Genomic DNA, 17,060 nt, shown 5'->3' with positions numbered 1-17,060 from the left:
CTGGGCAGCCAGGTCAGGGCTGTATGTCAGCCACAGACTTAGAGATTAGGGTGGCTGGCTGAGCATATGCTGCAATTTTATAGCTCAGTGGGAATGAGAAACCCAGGAGGGATAAGTGAGTTAGGAAGAGAGAAGCCTTCCTGTCCTCTAGGCTGAGACTACTTCACATATCTCATTACCCGCAATCGTAGAAACCATGCAATCCTCTGGCCAAAAAGAGAATTTGCTAGATCTCTCTGCTTCAATATGAGAGAATTTTTTTTTTTTTTTACAACTGTAGTTTATTACATTGACACAAAGAAGTATTTATCTTCTGCTCGACTAAATACCACTTTAATGAATAAGAATGTGCCCTTTGGGATCAACAAATGTCATTCTTACCTCAGTAAAATGGCACTACTTTTAGCTTTCTCCTCTATTCCCTCAGGGGGAATATCAGTGAAATTAGACAGATCATTCCCACTAGAGTAATAGTCACCATTTCCTGTAAATAAAATCAGCAGATTCACCATTCATTCCGTAATTACTGAGCATCTACTAGGTAAGGCTCTATTAGCAAGCAGTGGAAATGCACTGGTGAACCAGCTATGGCTCCTGTCCTAATTTACAGACTGTTGAATAAGCTGGACATTGATTTCAAAACACATAAGCAAATGTAGGTAACCTAATTCTGATACAGAGAAGTACTTGACGATGACATGAGAATATGTAACAGAATTTGTTCTAATCCCGTTTCAGGAGGACATTCCTAAAGAAGGAATAGCTGAACTGAGATCTGAAGGAGGAGCAAGGTTAGCTAGAAAAAGAGGGGTAAGGCAGAATTCATGCAGAGCAAACACCATGTACAAAGGCTCTGTGAAGGGAGTAACCCTGGTGTACATGACGAGCTGAAAGAAGCACCACTGTGCCAGAGCAGTAAAATCCAGAGGGGGAGTTGGTGTATGTAGGATGTGGGCAGGCAGGAAAGACCATGCAGGGCTTTGCTGAACCATTAAGAAGTTCTGCCTTTTATTCTAATAGCCATTGAAGGTGTTTGTTTCAAAGTATAATTTACACACAAGAAATGCTTGTGTGTTTCAATGCTTTTTTTTTATGCTAAATGCTTTAAGTTTTAAATGCTTGGTTAAATGATTTTCGATAACTGTAAATAATTGTGATCGCCATTTGAAACAGATATAGAACATTTCTACCATCCTAGAAAGTTCCATTAAGCTCCTTTCCAGCTATCTCACTCCACCCCACCCTGCCCCAATGCAATCACTTTCTGACTTCAATCACCACAGAACGCTTCTGCCTATTTTAGAACTTTCATAAATGGAATCACATAATGTGTACTATTTTGTGTCTGTGTTCTCTTTGCTGAACCGTCTTAAAGATTCACCTGTATTCTCGTATCAGTTCTTCATTCCTTTACAATGCTGAGTAGTACTCCATTGTGTGACTAGTCAACAATTTGTTTATTCATCTGCTGAATGGATATTTGTTTTGGACTACTGTAAATTGGATTATAAACTGTTCTGTGGATATATGCTTTACTTATCTTGAGTAATTGTCTAGGAGTAGATTGGTGTGCCACTGAGTTGGTATGTTTTTAACTCCATAAAAGTTGCCAGTTTTCTGCAGAGTTCTCATATTAGATGTGTAAGAGTTCCAGTTGCTCCACATCATCACCAGTCTTTCATATTGTCTGTTCTTTGGATTTTAGCCATTCTAGCGCATGAAATATCTCACTGTGATTTTAATTTGCATTTGTTTGATGGCTAATGATATTGAGCACCTTTTCATGTGTTTACTGACAATCTGTATATGTTCTTTTATGAAGTATTCAAGTCTTTTATCTAGTTTTTATTCTTTTATTCTTTTAAGTTTATTTATTTATTTAGCAAGAGCTCATGTGTGAGTGGGGGAGGGGCAGAGAAAGAGTGAGACAGAGAAATCTTAAGTAGACTCCCCACTCAGTGCAGAGCCTGATAATGGGCTCGATCTCACAAACTGTGAGATCATGATCTGAGTGGAAATCAAGTGTTGGACGCTTAATGGACTTAGCCACCCCAGCACCTCTATCTAGTTTATAAATCTGGCTGTTGTTAATTTCTACGAGTTCTTTATATATTCTGAATATTAATCACTAATCAGATTTATGTATACATAACTTTGTATATGCAAATATGCTCCCCCTCCAGCCTGTGGTACTTGTATATTCATTTTCTTACTACTGACTTTGATAAACAGATATTTTAAATTTTGATGAAGTCTAAGTTGTAAATAGTTTCTTTAATGGTTAATACTTTTTGTGTTCTGAGAAATCTCTGCTTACCCCAAGGTTACAAAGATAGTTTTCTTCTAGAAGGTTTATGTTTGTGGGTTTTATGCTTAAATAACTTTTAAATTTTTGTATAGGGTGTAAGATGGGGTTGAAGTTCATTTCTCCACATATGGATCTAGTTACTCTTCCATATATGGATATCTAGTTGCTCTGGCACCATTTTTCAGAAGATTTGTCTTTCTCCACTGACTTATCTGGGTGCCACTGAAGAAGTTTCAAATGGGGGAGGAATAAGATTTTTATTTGGAAACAGAATTTTACTGGATGTGGTAAAATTGGACAAGGCATGGGAGAGAGGTGGACAAAAGGGTATCATAGAGATTAGATGGGGTTGATTTCAGTTCAGACAAGAGTCCACGGTAGCTTGGACTAGGTCAGAGGAGACATAAAAAAAAAAAAGTACAAGTCCAGAAATACTGATGAAGTAAAATTGGATTGGACTGGACATAGGAGGTAACACAGGGACAAGATCAATAATGAATGTTAGGATTCTGGTCTACACAAAGGGTAGATGTGAAGCCACCTACTGTGATTTGGAACACTAAAAGAGCTCCAGAGAGATGTGGGAGGTGACACCTCTGAAGAAGTGCCAGGTGGGTACACCAGTTGGGAACCCCGTGGAACGTCCTCAGTAAAGATACCAATGGGGGAATCACCAGCATGTAAATTTTTGTTGGAGAGTGGGCATGGATGCAGGGTCCAGAGAGAGCTAGAAGCAAGAAAAGACTGCCTACGGGTAAACCTTCAGGAACTCTCCCATTTGATGACCATACAGAGCATGAACTTACAAAGGAGACCAGAGCCAGCAACTTGGGGCAGCCTGTGCCACTGAAGCCTAGGGTAAGAAAGGAGGGAACCAACCAATGAAACAAAAAAAAAACTTTCTGGAAATTTAAGGAACTATCATTATTATGTAATGATTGGATCAAAGAGGAAACAGAAACCCAATGTGAAGAATATATAAAAGATAACTATAGCAAAAGCACTATTTATCAAAACTTAACCTTTGAGTTTTCCCAGCTATAAAAGAAGAATAATTACAGGACCTAACTTCACTGGGTTTGTTCCAAGAAAGCTTAGAAAAAGTTAAAATAAAAAAAAGCTTTAGAAAGAATCCAAGTGTTTAGAAGAGCACCTGGCGAAGAGAACAGAAAGTGTGTGTGTGTGTGTGTGTGTGTGTGTGTGTGTGTGTGTATCACCTATCATTATTATTAAATTAGCAATTTGGAATAGAGCCTGTAGATATGATTGCACGTTAGCCGAAAATCATACATCTAAAAACATTCACTGAAGCACTTTAATAGCCAAAGACTAAGTACAATCTACATATTCATCAACAGAAAAATAATGAAGTAAGTTATGGAATCCAAAAAATGTAATACTCTGTGGCCCTGAAAGGAAACACTGAGATGTGTAGGTTGCTAACAGAACAGTTTTTCAGGATGTGTTAAGGTAGGTAGCTGGATAGAGTATGTGTGTATACTGTGTTTCTGGTTGTTTTTAAAAACATGAAGAGAACACACACACACACACACACACACACACACACACACACACACACACACACACACGTATATACATACAGTTTCTAAAAGGCATGAAGAAAAATCAAATTTTTCTAGGGAGCAGGACTGGGGTTCCAAGAATTGAGATTTAGTTTTGTTATGTTGCCTTTTCATATTCTTTAGATTAAAAACAAAACAAAAACCATGTGCTTATGTTAAACTATTATAAAAAATATACATAAAACATCCTTCTCCTGTATCAAACCAATGTCACTTCTAGACTGTTTTTGTTCCCTCCGTTCTCCAAAATCACCTAGGTAGATGCGTGAACTGCCAGGACAATCTTCAGCTCTTCCCTTCCTCTGACCCTCTAATCAGCTATGAGATTTCTCTCTCCTGACCTCTTTTCTTACAAAGAGCTGTGTGATATCTCTATATTATTTATTTTACAAACTTTAACAAAAAATAAAAGAAAGCAGAATCACTTCTGTTTCTGCTAATGCCAACAAACAGTAACAGCTACCATCTACCACATTCCTGCTGTGTGCAATGCCCTTACCTGCATGATCTCATGTCACCATCACGACCCTTCAATGGGGTCAGTAAAACACTGTCTTCTCCATTCCAGAAGCAAAGGTCACCCACAGGTAGGTGAGGAATGAAGCCAGGATTTAAATGTAAGTTGACCTGAGTCCTGAGCCTTAGCCCCCTACACACACGTGGTGTCCCTTCCAAATCCAACTTCTATTTTCTATGTTCTCATCAGTCCAGGTTCATGGGCATCCCTGATATTTTTCAGTGATTATCATAGAACTGATATAATTTTCACTGTTTAAAAATTTTTACTGTTTTTTTAATTATATCTTAAATATTTTCTATATTGTTGGTCTTTACAATTATAATTGTTAGTGCTTATGCAATAAACAGTCCAGTGGATATTCTAGAATTTGCTTTATTATTCTATTATGGCAACATATTTAGAATGTTTTAACATTTTTGCAATTGCAAGAAATGCTGCAAAATACCTTTCTTGCCTCAAGCCTTTAACCTTTTCTTGGATAATTTCCTTAAAATAAACTTCTACAAAGTGGGATTCCCATGCTAAACAATTTATATATTGCCAAAATGCCCTTTCCCTTTGCTATTTACACTTTTTACAGCCGTTTTCACTGCTGCCAGCAAGACATTAAAGTCATTTATTCTACCATAACCTTGTCAAAGTAGGGTATAACTAAAAATTTTGCTAATTAAGGAAGTACAAAATGGTATCTCATCATTTTGATCTGTATTTGTGATTATTAATGAGGCTGCATTTTTCCTTGGTATCTAATACCTGGTCTTTATCATATACACTGTTTATTCATTCTATTCACCAATTTCTCTAGGAGATCTTAGTACTTCTCTTACCAGTCTGTATCTCCTTTTTACATGATAAAGATACCAATCTTGTGCCTATTGTGTTTTTTATATATTAAATTAGAGTATCTCAGTACTGGAAAAGACCTTAGAGCTATTTACTCAGTTTCTTATCTGGTAGAAAATCCACCCCCCCCCCATAGAAATTTAATTATTAAGAAATCCAAGAGAATGTCTTACCTGTTAGAACAGTTATGGCAGAGTCATCCTTGCTGGCAGCTTTAAGTGCAAGCATGATTTCATTATACATCTATGTGAAAGGGGGAGACGAGGAAAAGAAAAGAACTTTGAAAATAACTGCCACCTGGTGGATTGACTAAAGTCAGTCTACAAGCCTGCTCTCTGCAAAGTGCCTTCTGTTTATGTTGGTTGTATTTACATAATCAAAAAGGCAGTTGGATACACTTGAAAGGATTCTCATTCTTTTTACAACTACTCCGTGTGTATAATGGTACCATGTGCTATGGTGGACACTGGGGGATTTGTCCACTTTTTCCCAAAGTAAGCAAGACCCATTTCTTGAGCTTTTGGAATTAATGCTGGCGGGGGGGGGGGGGGGGGGGGAGGGAGGGGTCCAGGAAGCTCTACAATGGGTGGAGGGTACAATGCAGCTGGAAGCTCAGAGGAAGCACTGAGGCATCTGGCATGGGTGGGAGGGGAGGTGGCCATAGAGTTTCATGAAGTGGTTTTTCAGCTAGGACCTCAAAAAAGAGCCCAAGTGTCCCAGGCAGTCTGAAAAGCATTAATGAGTGTTAAAGGCTGGGATTTCAGGACACTGTAATGGTAACCAAAGACAACAGGACAGTATTTCAAATCAGCAACATCTCTGAAAACCTCAGATGTGTAGTTGTTATAGCTTTTAATGCACTGGTGCCATTTCTACCTCAGATGGGACATCACTGTGGGTGGGAGAGAATGATGAAGAGGGCTGATATTTATGCACACGCAGACACTGAAAAAAAAGACAGACTTTACATAATTTATGAGTAAAAGTGAAATCATATTCATTGAGGGAGGAAATGAAGAAGTAATGCCAATATTATTACAGTTATGATGACATAGCATGATGGGGTAACTGGCAAGAGCTGGGATTATGAGATGGATCTATTAGGGTTTCAATTTAGGTTTTCCAGCTTATTTGAGCAAGTTACTACTTAACCTAATTATTGTATTGTTAGGTAATAATAGCAGTAGGGAACTAAAGAAACCTCTGTGTGGAAAGTGCTGACACTGTGAAGAGTACCTGCTATTCGCTATAATCATCACCAGAATTATACAGAATTGAGTGAAGGGCAAGGGAAATAAAGTTTTGAGAATCAAATGTTTTACTAATTGGATGGCACATACCCAACCTCATTGAATTTTTATTTAAGACTATTTTAAAGTTAGTGTGCTCTTTCTGCTATAAAGCATATGATAAACCCAATAAAGAAGGTTATAGATAGTCCTCTCAAATTTTAATTGCAGTTCAGCATGAAGCATCTAATTAATTCCCTATAATTTTTTCAAGTGGAAGGGGTGGAAATGGTTATTTTTATTATCATTCTAGTTCAATGAAAGATTCAAAGATCAAAGTTGCTCTTATAAAGCAGCTCATTTTAAGCAGAGCTGGGTTATGCTATATTTAAGAGGAAGGCCTTATTTCCTTTCTCCCTCCACTTGTACAAAATAAAGCCCCATGCAACTAGAATAGTACTCCCTCTCAAGTCTAAGTGACAGGAACAAAGTCTGGGGATGGTTTATCCTGACCTTAGAGAGAATCTCTATGCACATTCACTTATATCAATATATACTTCATGTATGTTAATTTATTTGTGCTTCCATCGTTAGGAAAGTTGCAGTGCTTTTTGGACATGCAGAACCTACCCGAAGCCAACAAGTTCTAAATAATGAATGCCCAACTTGGTTGTGTGAAGTAGCAGCCACCATTACTGCACCAAATCAAACGAGAGATCACAAAAATAGGAATGATGCTGAAACACTATAGCTTTTAAGTGAAATAGGGGAAGAACAGAAAAGCAGAACAAACTCTCACGGCAGGCCGCGTTACCTGAGTTGTAATTGCATTCTTTTGGGCTGGCCGGTTCATCATGATCTTTGTGATGCTGTCTTCAGAGGTTACCACCAGGGTTTCATATCCTGGTTGTTTCCTGTCTGCTTCAGGCTTCACTTGGCTGGAGGAGTCAGAAGAAGAACTCAAACCAGACACCAGATCCACATAGTTCTGCCTCGCAGTTTCCTGAAGAGAAGATGACAAATAACTTCGGCCCATGGTCAATGAGTAAGCATTTTGAGAAACTTATAATGCTAAGAAACAGCACCTTCCAATGAAGAAAGAATAGAGGTTCTGACTCAACAGAACACATCAAGATCTCACAGGTTCCATCTGCAATGGCTTAATAATGAGAAGTACCCAAGTTTCTTCAGGAGTATAGCAAATAAAATAATTGCAAAGTAGCAAGTAAATTTACCTTGGGAAGACTGCCAAGGGCATTCCATGCATCCCATTTGGCCTTATTGATCAAGTCGAACACCCCTGGTTTGGGTGTATTACAAGGTCCTTCAGTGGCCTGTGAAAAGCAGAGAGGCAATTATCAAATGTCCATGCAAACTGGAGTATTAAATATTTAAGATCCATAGAATGCACAACTAGCATGAATGTGCCTTCCACTCCCAAATACTTTCGGAAGGTATATAAATTCATCTGAATTTTCTCCTTGCCCTCCCTTTGACGCTATTACTAAAAATACACAACAGAAAAAATACTGGAGACAGAAAATATGCCATGAGGTATTAACCCCTAAAATAGGTTATAAATGCCTGCATGTGAAAATAATGCAAGGTAAGGGTTCTGGGAAAGTACTTTTTTAAAAATTCCAGTAGTCCATTAGTTTTATACTGATGATCACATTTTTCACACACACTCAAAACATTCAAGCAAATTATCTTCAAATGTGACTAGCCAACCTACAGCATATTCTGAAACCCCACTCAGAGGTACAAAAACATACCACTCATTCAGTGGTGGATTTTTGCTAACTAGAGTTGTGCCTAGGGTAGCAGGGATGGGGGGCTGTCAGAGCCACTCGCCCTTTGGAAGCTGAACTGAAGGGCATGCAAGTAGGAAGCATAAAAACAACTAAATTTTACTTGAGAACAGGTGGAGTGTTTTAAGATGAATAAAATATCCCAAGCAACTGCTTTCCACTTAATTAGCCACATTTAAAAACTTTAAATTCCATAATTAGCCAAAAGAGGAAAGAAGAGGCTTTGAAAAACAAAGGCAGTAAAAGAGTCTGAGACTTTCCCAAGACAGAGAGACTAGAGTCACCCTGCAAGGGGTGGATACCTGAGAAGCTGGAGGCAACACACTTCACAAGCCTCCTTCCCCATACCCACCATGGAGTTAGGATAGCAACACTTCTCCCACAACACGTGTCTGATTACACACGTGGAGAACTGCTCACCAGGGAGGCTCACTCAAGACTCAGTGTTCAAAATTTTCATTTGGGGTTCCATCACATGGGTATGGTTGACTAAGTAACCAGAAGCCCCCACTCTAAATCACATTGTTAGACTCTCCAAGCAGGCAAAGATACTCTGTACCAGGCATGGTATCTCAAGGGCTGAGGGATTACCTCCCAGAAATCAAGGGCAAAGGCTACACCTCTTTCTGAGCTAAGTCAAATTCTTCACTATACACACCCATATGAAAGTAAGGGAGGCTCATACCAATCACAGGAAGAGGAAAATAGATCACACCCAGGAGCTCAGATGAGCTGACTTCTCAAGGTAGTCTTTAGACATCACAACTTAAAAACTGAAGTTTAAAATTTTTGTTATAAAAATTTTCAAACAGGGGCGCCTAGGTGGCTCAGCCGGTTAGGCAGTGGACTCTTGGTTTCGGCTCAGGTCATGATCTTAGGGTCATGAGTTTGAGCCGTACATCAGGCTCTGCACTCAACAGTGTGGAGCCTGCTTCAAATCCTTGGTCTCCCTCTGTCTGCCCCCCACCCCCACCCTGCGCACATGCACGCACTCTCTAAATAAACATTAAAAAAAATAAAATATACACTAAAGTACAATATTCTAATGAATTCCCAATACTCAACCTAACTCAATAACTAGCATTTTTTGGTCATACTTGCTTTATCCATCCTTTTCTTTCCCCTTTTTTTTTTTTTTTTTTTGCCCATTTTAGTGATTCCCAAACACATACTACTTCACTCCTACATACTTAGCGTGCATTCCTAAAACACATCAACATTTTATTATATAGCCATGATGCCCTTAGTAATAACTCCCAGGTATCACCCAATATTCTATCCATATTCAAATTTCCCCAGTAGTCTCAAAAAAACTCCCCCCCCCCCCCCCCAACACGGATATTTTCTCAGCCAGATGAGGTCAACACCTTTGGCTGTCATCTTTTTTAAGTCTCTCTTACTCTGGAGTGATCCTGAGGGGTTACTTTTTGCCTTAACAGTACTGCAAAGACCAGTAATATACAAAAACTCTCATGTATACAGGTTTGAGAGGCAAGGCAGCAACCTCAAAAACATGAGAAACAGATTTTAGTAAAACACACAGCGTATCTATTTGACAGCCATCTGCTCAAAACGTCTCTAAATGATATGAGACCTCAGGCAGTTACCTGCTTATACAGCGCATAGAGTTTTAGCTTCACTTCATTTCCTGGATCCTTCAAGAGTTTCACCTGACTCAGTGCACTTTCAAAGTCCTTCTGACTGGCTCTCATTGCTGTTTTACTCACATGCAGCTGAAGTGCTGGGACCTGCAGGGAACTACAAACAGGCACACTGATTTCTAATTGTTCCCAACTGTTACATACCAAAATGCTACATTTCTCCTTAAACATGTTCCCTATACCTGCCCTATACAAGTTGGCTGCAAATGGTTAGTGGTGTAGGGGCCAAGGGCAGGCAGCCCCGAGATGGGCCACTTTGGCATGAACAATATTTTGAGTAAAAAGCAAGCAAAAGCCAGCAGATGTAGGAAAATCTCTCTGCCTCCCCACCAACTGCCTGAGTTTACATTGGAAAGAAGAGCGGTTGGAGGAAGAAAGCCACTAACAGAGATTCCTCTTTATCTAACAAACTTTATCTAACAGGACCACCTTTGTTTTGCCAACATTCTCTCACCTTCCTGCTACTGGTCTTCTTCCCCTTTGTATCCTCAAACCCATACCCCTTCTCCTTAGCTCAGAATGGAAGCTTCAAGATACAAGTCATACAAGCCTCATGCTGCCTATTTTTGGAAATTCATGTCATGTATTCCCCATATGTATGAAACTAAATTTGGTTTTCTGTGAATCTGTCGTATGTCCATTTGATTCTTGGTCCAGCTAGAAAGATCTTGAAGGGCAAAATAAATTTCTTCTTCCCCAACAGTGATTTCTAAAAATCAATACAGAGACTAACTGTAGTCATTTTCAAGTAAACGAAAAGGAAGCTACAATACAGCAATGCATTTGTAGCAATTCAAATTAAATACTGGTAAGAACAGCTAGAACCTGAACTGCCACAAAATTTTGCCACTGGCAAGAAGTAAATGAAAGGCATGCAAAATGAAAGTAATCAGGAGACTGAGTCAGAACAGGTCAAGTGAACAGAACCTGGTCTTTTGCACCCTGTGCGCCAGAAACCCTGTCTGCCCTTACTGATTAACAAAGTATAAACTACTACAAGGTCAATTCTTCCTATTCAGCAAAATGTGTGTCTCAGATGAAAGGAGGGGAGAATGAGCTAAAATACAAGAAATGTTCAAAAAGACAAATGAGCTGTTGCTGGCAACCAAAGAGCCAGCCACTTCTTAGTGAAGTAAGGGACCCACCTAGGGGAAATCTAACTGATGTGGATGCTAGTCTGTGAAACTGGGCTGAACAGGTATAACTAAATACTCACCCCAGGAAGTTTAAGGAGCCAGCTAGAAGCAGAGCAGAAACAGCAAGCACAAACAGGTAAGTTTTTAGCAGGCAGAGGGGAGGAGAAAATTTCAGTGCACAGTATTAAGGCAACAAGCAAAAAAACAAACAAACAAAAAGGGTGTTCACAATGATGACTCTGGCATATAAAGTTCAAGTTAATGGGATCAAAGATTAAAACATACAATTATTAATGGAGCCCAAACCTAGTATCACTTCTGCAATAACGCAACTTTCAAAGAGTATAATGAACACTATATTCAAACCCTTAAATATTAGTAATTCAATAAGTCTTCAACAATTTTTATATTAAATAATTGAATTAGTTTCTTTCCAACATGGGGGAAAAAACTGCATCCTACGTGAATCTGGCACCCGTCAAGTTCCAAACAAAATGAAAGGAAAACAAAATGTCCATTAGAAGGCCTAAATAAATGTGCAAGTGTTCACAAAATATAGCACATTTATTTTAAGCTAAGGTTAAAAAAAATTACAAAACACTACCATTTAATATACAGAATCAGGAAAATCGTTAACTCTATCACATTAAGGCAACCACCACATTACCGGCGTTTCTGGTTTCTTAAGCATAGCGTCCTTTTTGTGTGTGCGATTTAAGATTTTTTTTTTTTAAGTAAACTCTCCCCCCAAGATGGGGCTCAAATCCACAACCCGTGGTCAAGAGTCACGTGCTTTACCGCCTGCATAGCGGGCGCACCCCCCCCTCCTTTTTTAGTTTTTACATAGTTTGTGTACCCCGCCATTTAACATTATTCTCCAAGTGTTCTCCAAGAAGAGAATAGTTGATAAGGGTTTGCGTTTCTACAGCGTTCAGCAGAAAAGCCAAGCGTGCTTAGATGTTCGACCTCATTTTAGCAAACTACGTTTGTAACCCAGAAGCAGCCAGGGTGGCGGCGTACAGGTCGGAGATTTGAGTGCTACGCACTCCTGCAGGGAGTGTGGCCCGAGGCGCGCGCTGAGCGCGGACGCGCGCGGGGAGAAGAGTCGCAGCTTAGGCCCCGCGGCTTCCACCCCGACTCTTTCGCGCCCAGCTGAGGAAGAGGGCGCGCGTTTCAGGGTCCTTGCTGGCACTGTGTTCCTGAAAAACCATAAAAGCATAGCCCTGTTGCTCTCGGGACAAGTTAAGAGAGAGGGCACCTCCCACAGGCGGCGACTCCCCCGGGACGGCGGCGTCGCAAGGGCGACCCTGGACCCCTGGCTCAGCACTTACCTTCTCAGCACATTAGGGTACCAGCGTCGGACGACTCTACCCGCTGCGCCAGCCATGGCTACCCCGAGGGTATGGGCGTGAACGGAATGCCAGGACCAATCAGGGACGGGGGCGGGGGCCGCGCGGGGGGCTGGGGGAACGATGCTCGGGGGCGGGCCCGGGGCGGGGAAGAGGCGGGGACCCGATAGGTCAAAGCGGGCGAGACGGCGTGTGGGGCGGGGCCAACGCGCGGGGAGGCGGGGCGGGGCTGGAAGTGAGTGGGGGAGGTACAGCGCCCGAAGGTTCTGCGGAGGGTTGGGGAGATGCGGGGAGGCGGGCGGAGGCGAAGGAGGGAGAGGGGAGTTGGGGCGCTGGGGCAACGGCTGGCGGGAAGCCGACAAATGGAGCGGGAGACTCAGGCTGTCCGAGCTCCAGGAGGTGCGTTAGGAGGTGCGAAGGTGTAATGGGTACACTGGAACTCTGCCAAAGTTTGGGCTACCTACTAGAGGGCCCGAGGAGGGGTGGTCGCTTCCCTCTACCGCCCAGCTACCTAGGATGGGCCGTGCGTTAAGGAAGGAAAATAATGAGGGTGTGTTTAAAAAAAAAAAACAACACGCCTTATTTACTGCAAAAGATGAAAGGTTTACAGACCTGGTAGAGCACCTGGGCATCAGAAGTTGCTGACTATTTTAAACCCATCTTTTCACATCAGTAACTCTGGATAGTTGTTAGTTTTGCCGAAGCGTTTAACAAAGTATTTTCTTTGGGAAAGAATTTTTTTTTAATGTTTATTTATTTTGAGAGAGAGCACACAAGCAAGGAGGGGCAGAGAGAGAGGAGAGAGAGAGAGAGAGAGAGAGAGAGAGAGAGAGAGAGAGAGAGAGAGAGAGAATGAGAATCCCAAGCAGGCTCTACACTGTCAGCAGAGAGCCCTATTCAGGGCTTGAACCCACTAATCATGAGATCATGACCTGAGCCGAAATCAAGAGGCGATTAACTGACTGTGCCACCCAGGTGCGGCTTTGGGAAAGAATTCTTAAGAATTGAAAGGACCTTTGGCAGTCAGCTCCTCCAGTCACAGGAGGACAACAAAACTCACTGTTTTAAATGGGGTTAAAAAGAAAACCACAGGTCCAGAATGGAGTCACTTATGTTAAGGGCCCAGAGTCAGCAAACTAAGACTTAATAAATTAACCTGATTGCAGTTTCATACACTGCCCCTCCTACTTTGTAACTGTCAATAGGGAATTTCCTGATCAACAGTAGGAAATTTACTGAAGACTTCTTCTGTTCCTATTAGGAGGTTGACCTTGCCTAAAATGATGCATTGTTTGCTAATCATTGCCTTCTTTCTGCTCCCTCTCTGCCTTTTCTACAGCTCAACAGCATGCCTGATTCATGAATCATTTCATAAAGCCAGTTAGCTCTTCAAATTTACTGTTTAAATTTTTATTTATAGTGCTCAAGGTGTAACATCCAAGTAGGCCTGGATTACCTATATATAGTGAAACAGGGTAGTTGTAATTCTTTCTGTAATCACACAAGAAAAATGGTGTTTCCCCATTTTGCTGTTGTGGAAATTGAGGTCAAGAAAGAGTAATTAGGTGGCTTGCCCAAAGACCTGTGACTTGGAAGTGATTAGAATGTTTCAACTCAAAGCCCAGAGTTGAAGTCCCAAGTAATTTTATTATTCCACGCTGATGGTCCTTTAGTATTTGTGCCTCATCAGGCAGATATGGGTAGTAGTTCAGCTGGGAGCAAGACTGAAGGCCAGGTAGAACAATTTGGACTTCTCCTAAAACTTCAGACGGTACAAAGTTATGGTTGGTAGGCTGAGCTGTTTCTCAAAGGCATTGGTCCTGTCATGGACTGAGTTAAGTGACCCTCTTAGGCAGTGAAAATAGACTAGTTGGAAATTGCAAAAATACTGGGAGATTCTCTGGACTCCAGAAGATGAAACACTTCTCCGAAATATTAGTATTTTGAAAAAGTCCTTTAGTGGTGAACATATTTGGATTATGCCTCCTATATTTCAACAGAAAAGTGGGATGTGGGAAATTATCCTTGCCAAAGTATAATTTTAAAAATATAGAGGGAGCATTGGTGAGAGGCTTACTTAACTCATTAATTAGGGAAATAACAGGATGGTAAGAAAGAATTTGAAAGGCTGGTTTATATCATTACTATAAAAAAGAATGCTAGAGTAGACAATACAAAGTTGGTTAATGTCTTACAGAGCAATAAAACCATAAACTCTGGAGTGTATTTTTTTTTACTGTTATTCAAATAGTTTGCATCTCCACTGGTTGTATTTACTAAAGACCACTATATGCCAGTGAATGAGTGAGGGGAGATAATTGAGAAGATAGACATTCCTGACATCTTGGGTCCACCTTTGGTCTATCAAATTGTTACCAGAAGTTCAGGCCATGCCATTTAAACATGGTTATGATGGCCTTGTGGGTAAAAAGACCAGTTCTCAGCTAAAGGGAAGTTACCAAAAGTTCAGGCCATGCCATTTAAACATGGTTATGATGGCCTTGTGGGTAAAAAGACCAGTTCTCAGCTAAAGGGAACCACTGTGAGTTGGTTAGAAGCTCCACCTGAGGGTGAGGACCATTGTATACACGCTAAGCTGTTTGGATTTTGTGTTGAGAGCTTTGGAGAGCCACTGAAGATATCACTGGTATGTCTGGTTATCAGTTCTTAGTGCAATAATACACTCCCTCTATATCCTCAGGGTGTAATGAGTCTAGATAAGAGTAAGCAATGCACAAAGTTCTAATCTCTAGTATATGATCAGGTTCCCCTGGTGCTTCTGAAGGCCTTGGAAGGGGAATGTCCTATCTGATTGGATCCCATTTTAGAGTATTGATTGCAGGGGGGAAAGGTCTGCCTGGAAGGGAATTTGATGCTGTTCTGTGTACGGAGAATCCCAGACTCCCCTGGAGGTCACAGGTGCCTACTGTCTTCTGCTGTAATGACGCTTAGGAGCCAGGATGCCCACTTCACACTGTTGTGTTCAGTGGTAGGAAATTTTTATCTTAAAAATATTTACTTTTTTTTTAAATATTTACTTTTTTAGAATCGCAGAGTAACATCTACCAATTGTGTGTCTTCTGTCAGTCATAATGATTATTTTTATTTCTGATTTTCAAAACATCAGATACTGTTATGACATACAAGAAGTCTGTCCCATTTAGTCATGATGAGCTATTTGGGAACTATTGTCCAATTAACAGTGCATGGTAGGAGCCTGGAAGCATCTTGGAATCTCTCTGTCTCACTGACACCTCACTTTTATCAGTTGCTACATCCTAGTGACTCTGACTTCTAAATATTTCTTCACTTCTTTCCTTTTCCCCTCTACCACTGTCTTAACATAGACCCTCATGGTGTGTGACTACTGGTTTTTGGATTATCATTAGTTACGTTACCATAATAGCCACTTACCAGTTTTGCTGACTTCAGCCCCACATCTGCAGCCCATTGTCTATCTGCTTCCTAACTGGTTTCCCTAAATTGTAAACCTGACGCTACACTCATAATTCTTCCCAATCTCTCCCCATAATTGAAAATCTTCTGGTGGGTCCCCATTGTCTTCTGAAAAAATTCAAACTTCTTAGTCTAACCTAAAGGCCCTCAAGATTTGGCCCTTGCCTACCAGTTTAGTTTATCTCTCACCGACCCTATACTTGAATCTTCCATTGCAGATGAACTTGGGATGCTCTGTTTCTCTGAGTCTTCATATTCTCATCTTATCCAGAAAGTCTCCTCTGACCTCCCCCCGCCATCAGGTATATTTCTTCCTTCTGAGCTCCTATAATCCCCCCTGTCTTCTCTTTCTCATAGCACCTGTGTCACTGTATATGTCTGGTTAGTGATCTGTCTCCTCACTCACCCACAGGCACACACTGAGAATTCCACACTTACAGGAAACCCCAGGCCCCACCTCCTAACACACTGCTTGACACAAAATAGACTGTAAATGTGTATTGAATGATGGGCTATTGAAAATGTCTATCTAGGCCATATTTTTCCATGTTTGATAATAAGCTATGAGTAAATTGCTACGTTTTTATGAAGTTTCAGAAGGAATTAACATCAATGTTTTTGTGCTTTGAACTATTTCTTTTTCAGCTAGTGGTAGTTTAAGGAGAGGGAAGTTAACTGTTGCCAGTTTCCTGTGTTAAAACAAACTAGGGGCACCTGGGTGGCTCAGTCATTTGAGCGTCCGACTCTTGACTCTTGATTTCAGCTCAGGTTATGATTACAGGGTTGCTGGATCAAGCCCCACATGGGTGCTCTGAGCTAAGCATGGAGCCTGCTTAAGATTCTCCACCCCCCTTGCTCCTCTCCCCTCCTCATTCTCTCTCTCTCTCTCTCTAAAATAAATAAAAATAAACGGAACTAGAAAAAGTGGGATTAAGGAAACTATGGTATAAATCTATAAATTTCTGGGATATGGTAATATATTATCTTCAATTAGTCATTAAAGATTATTAGTCCATGTTCTGTACTCCATATCAAAGCTATTTCTTGGCTTGAGTTCTATAACATTGCTTGAGACCAGTTAAACCTGTGCTGCTATTATGTTTTCTTTACTAAATCTTTTTTTCTACGTAGGCTTTGTATCATCTTTCTAAACTGTCTTATACA

The 17,060-nt window shown here is 40.7% G+C and overlaps 2 protein-coding genes and 1 long non-coding RNA gene across 8 annotated transcripts in view; 2 read left to right on the top strand and 1 right to left on the bottom strand.

Moving 5' to 3' along the window:
- The window catches only part of LOC125165985 (uncharacterized protein C6orf201 homolog), a 25,604-nt gene extending 18,441 nt beyond the window's left edge, over positions 1-7,163 (top strand). The window contains exons 5-6 of one of the 3 annotated variants that reach the window (XR_007152293.1): positions 739-791; positions 7,078-7,163. The gene's annotated coding sequence lies outside the window, so the exon portion shown is untranslated. Of the gene's footprint in view, positions 1-738; positions 811-7,077 lie in introns of all 3 variants that reach the window. The other 2 variants (XR_007152294.1, XM_047859568.1) reach the window with 2 other exon arrangements.
- The window catches only part of ECI2 (enoyl-CoA delta isomerase 2), a 23,673-nt gene extending 6,613 nt beyond the window's left edge, over positions 1-17,060 (bottom strand). Inside the window, exons 1-8 of one of the 3 annotated variants that reach the window (XM_047859564.1) lie at positions 17,050-17,054; positions 16,364-16,367; positions 12,423-12,480; positions 9,902-10,052; positions 7,719-7,817; positions 7,298-7,486; positions 5,428-5,497; positions 382-484 (exon numbers count right to left, since the gene is read on the bottom strand). In XM_047859564.1, coding sequence (XP_047715520.1) covers positions 382-484; positions 5,428-5,497; positions 7,298-7,486; positions 7,719-7,817; positions 9,902-10,052; positions 12,423-12,478 — 668 coding nt within the window. In that variant the 5' untranslated portion in view covers positions 12,479-12,480; positions 16,364-16,367; positions 17,050-17,054. Of the gene's footprint in view, positions 1-381; positions 485-5,427; positions 5,498-7,297; positions 7,487-7,718; positions 7,818-9,901; positions 10,053-12,111; positions 12,237-12,422; positions 12,481-16,363; positions 16,368-17,049 lie in introns of those variants that run through there. The other 2 variants (XM_047859565.1, XM_047859566.1) reach the window with 2 other exon arrangements.
- The window catches only part of LOC125165987 (uncharacterized), a 118,603-nt gene continuing 114,302 nt past the window's right edge, over positions 12,760-17,060 (top strand). The window contains exons 1-2 of one of the 2 annotated variants that reach the window (XR_007152296.1): positions 12,760-12,839; positions 16,115-16,198. This is a non-coding gene — a long non-coding RNA (uncharacterized LOC125165987). Of the gene's footprint in view, positions 12,852-16,114; positions 16,199-17,060 lie in introns of both variants that reach the window. The other variant, XR_007152297.1, reaches the window with a different exon arrangement.

The sequence above is a fragment of the Prionailurus viverrinus genome, chromosome B2 (genome assembly GCF_022837055.1).
Source record: "Prionailurus viverrinus isolate Anna chromosome B2, UM_Priviv_1.0, whole genome shotgun sequence".
Taxonomy (NCBI): domain Eukaryota; kingdom Metazoa; phylum Chordata; class Mammalia; order Carnivora; family Felidae; genus Prionailurus; species Prionailurus viverrinus.
The sequence above is the reverse complement of the archived record's forward strand: the minus strand, read 5'-3'. Positions and strand labels throughout refer to the sequence as shown.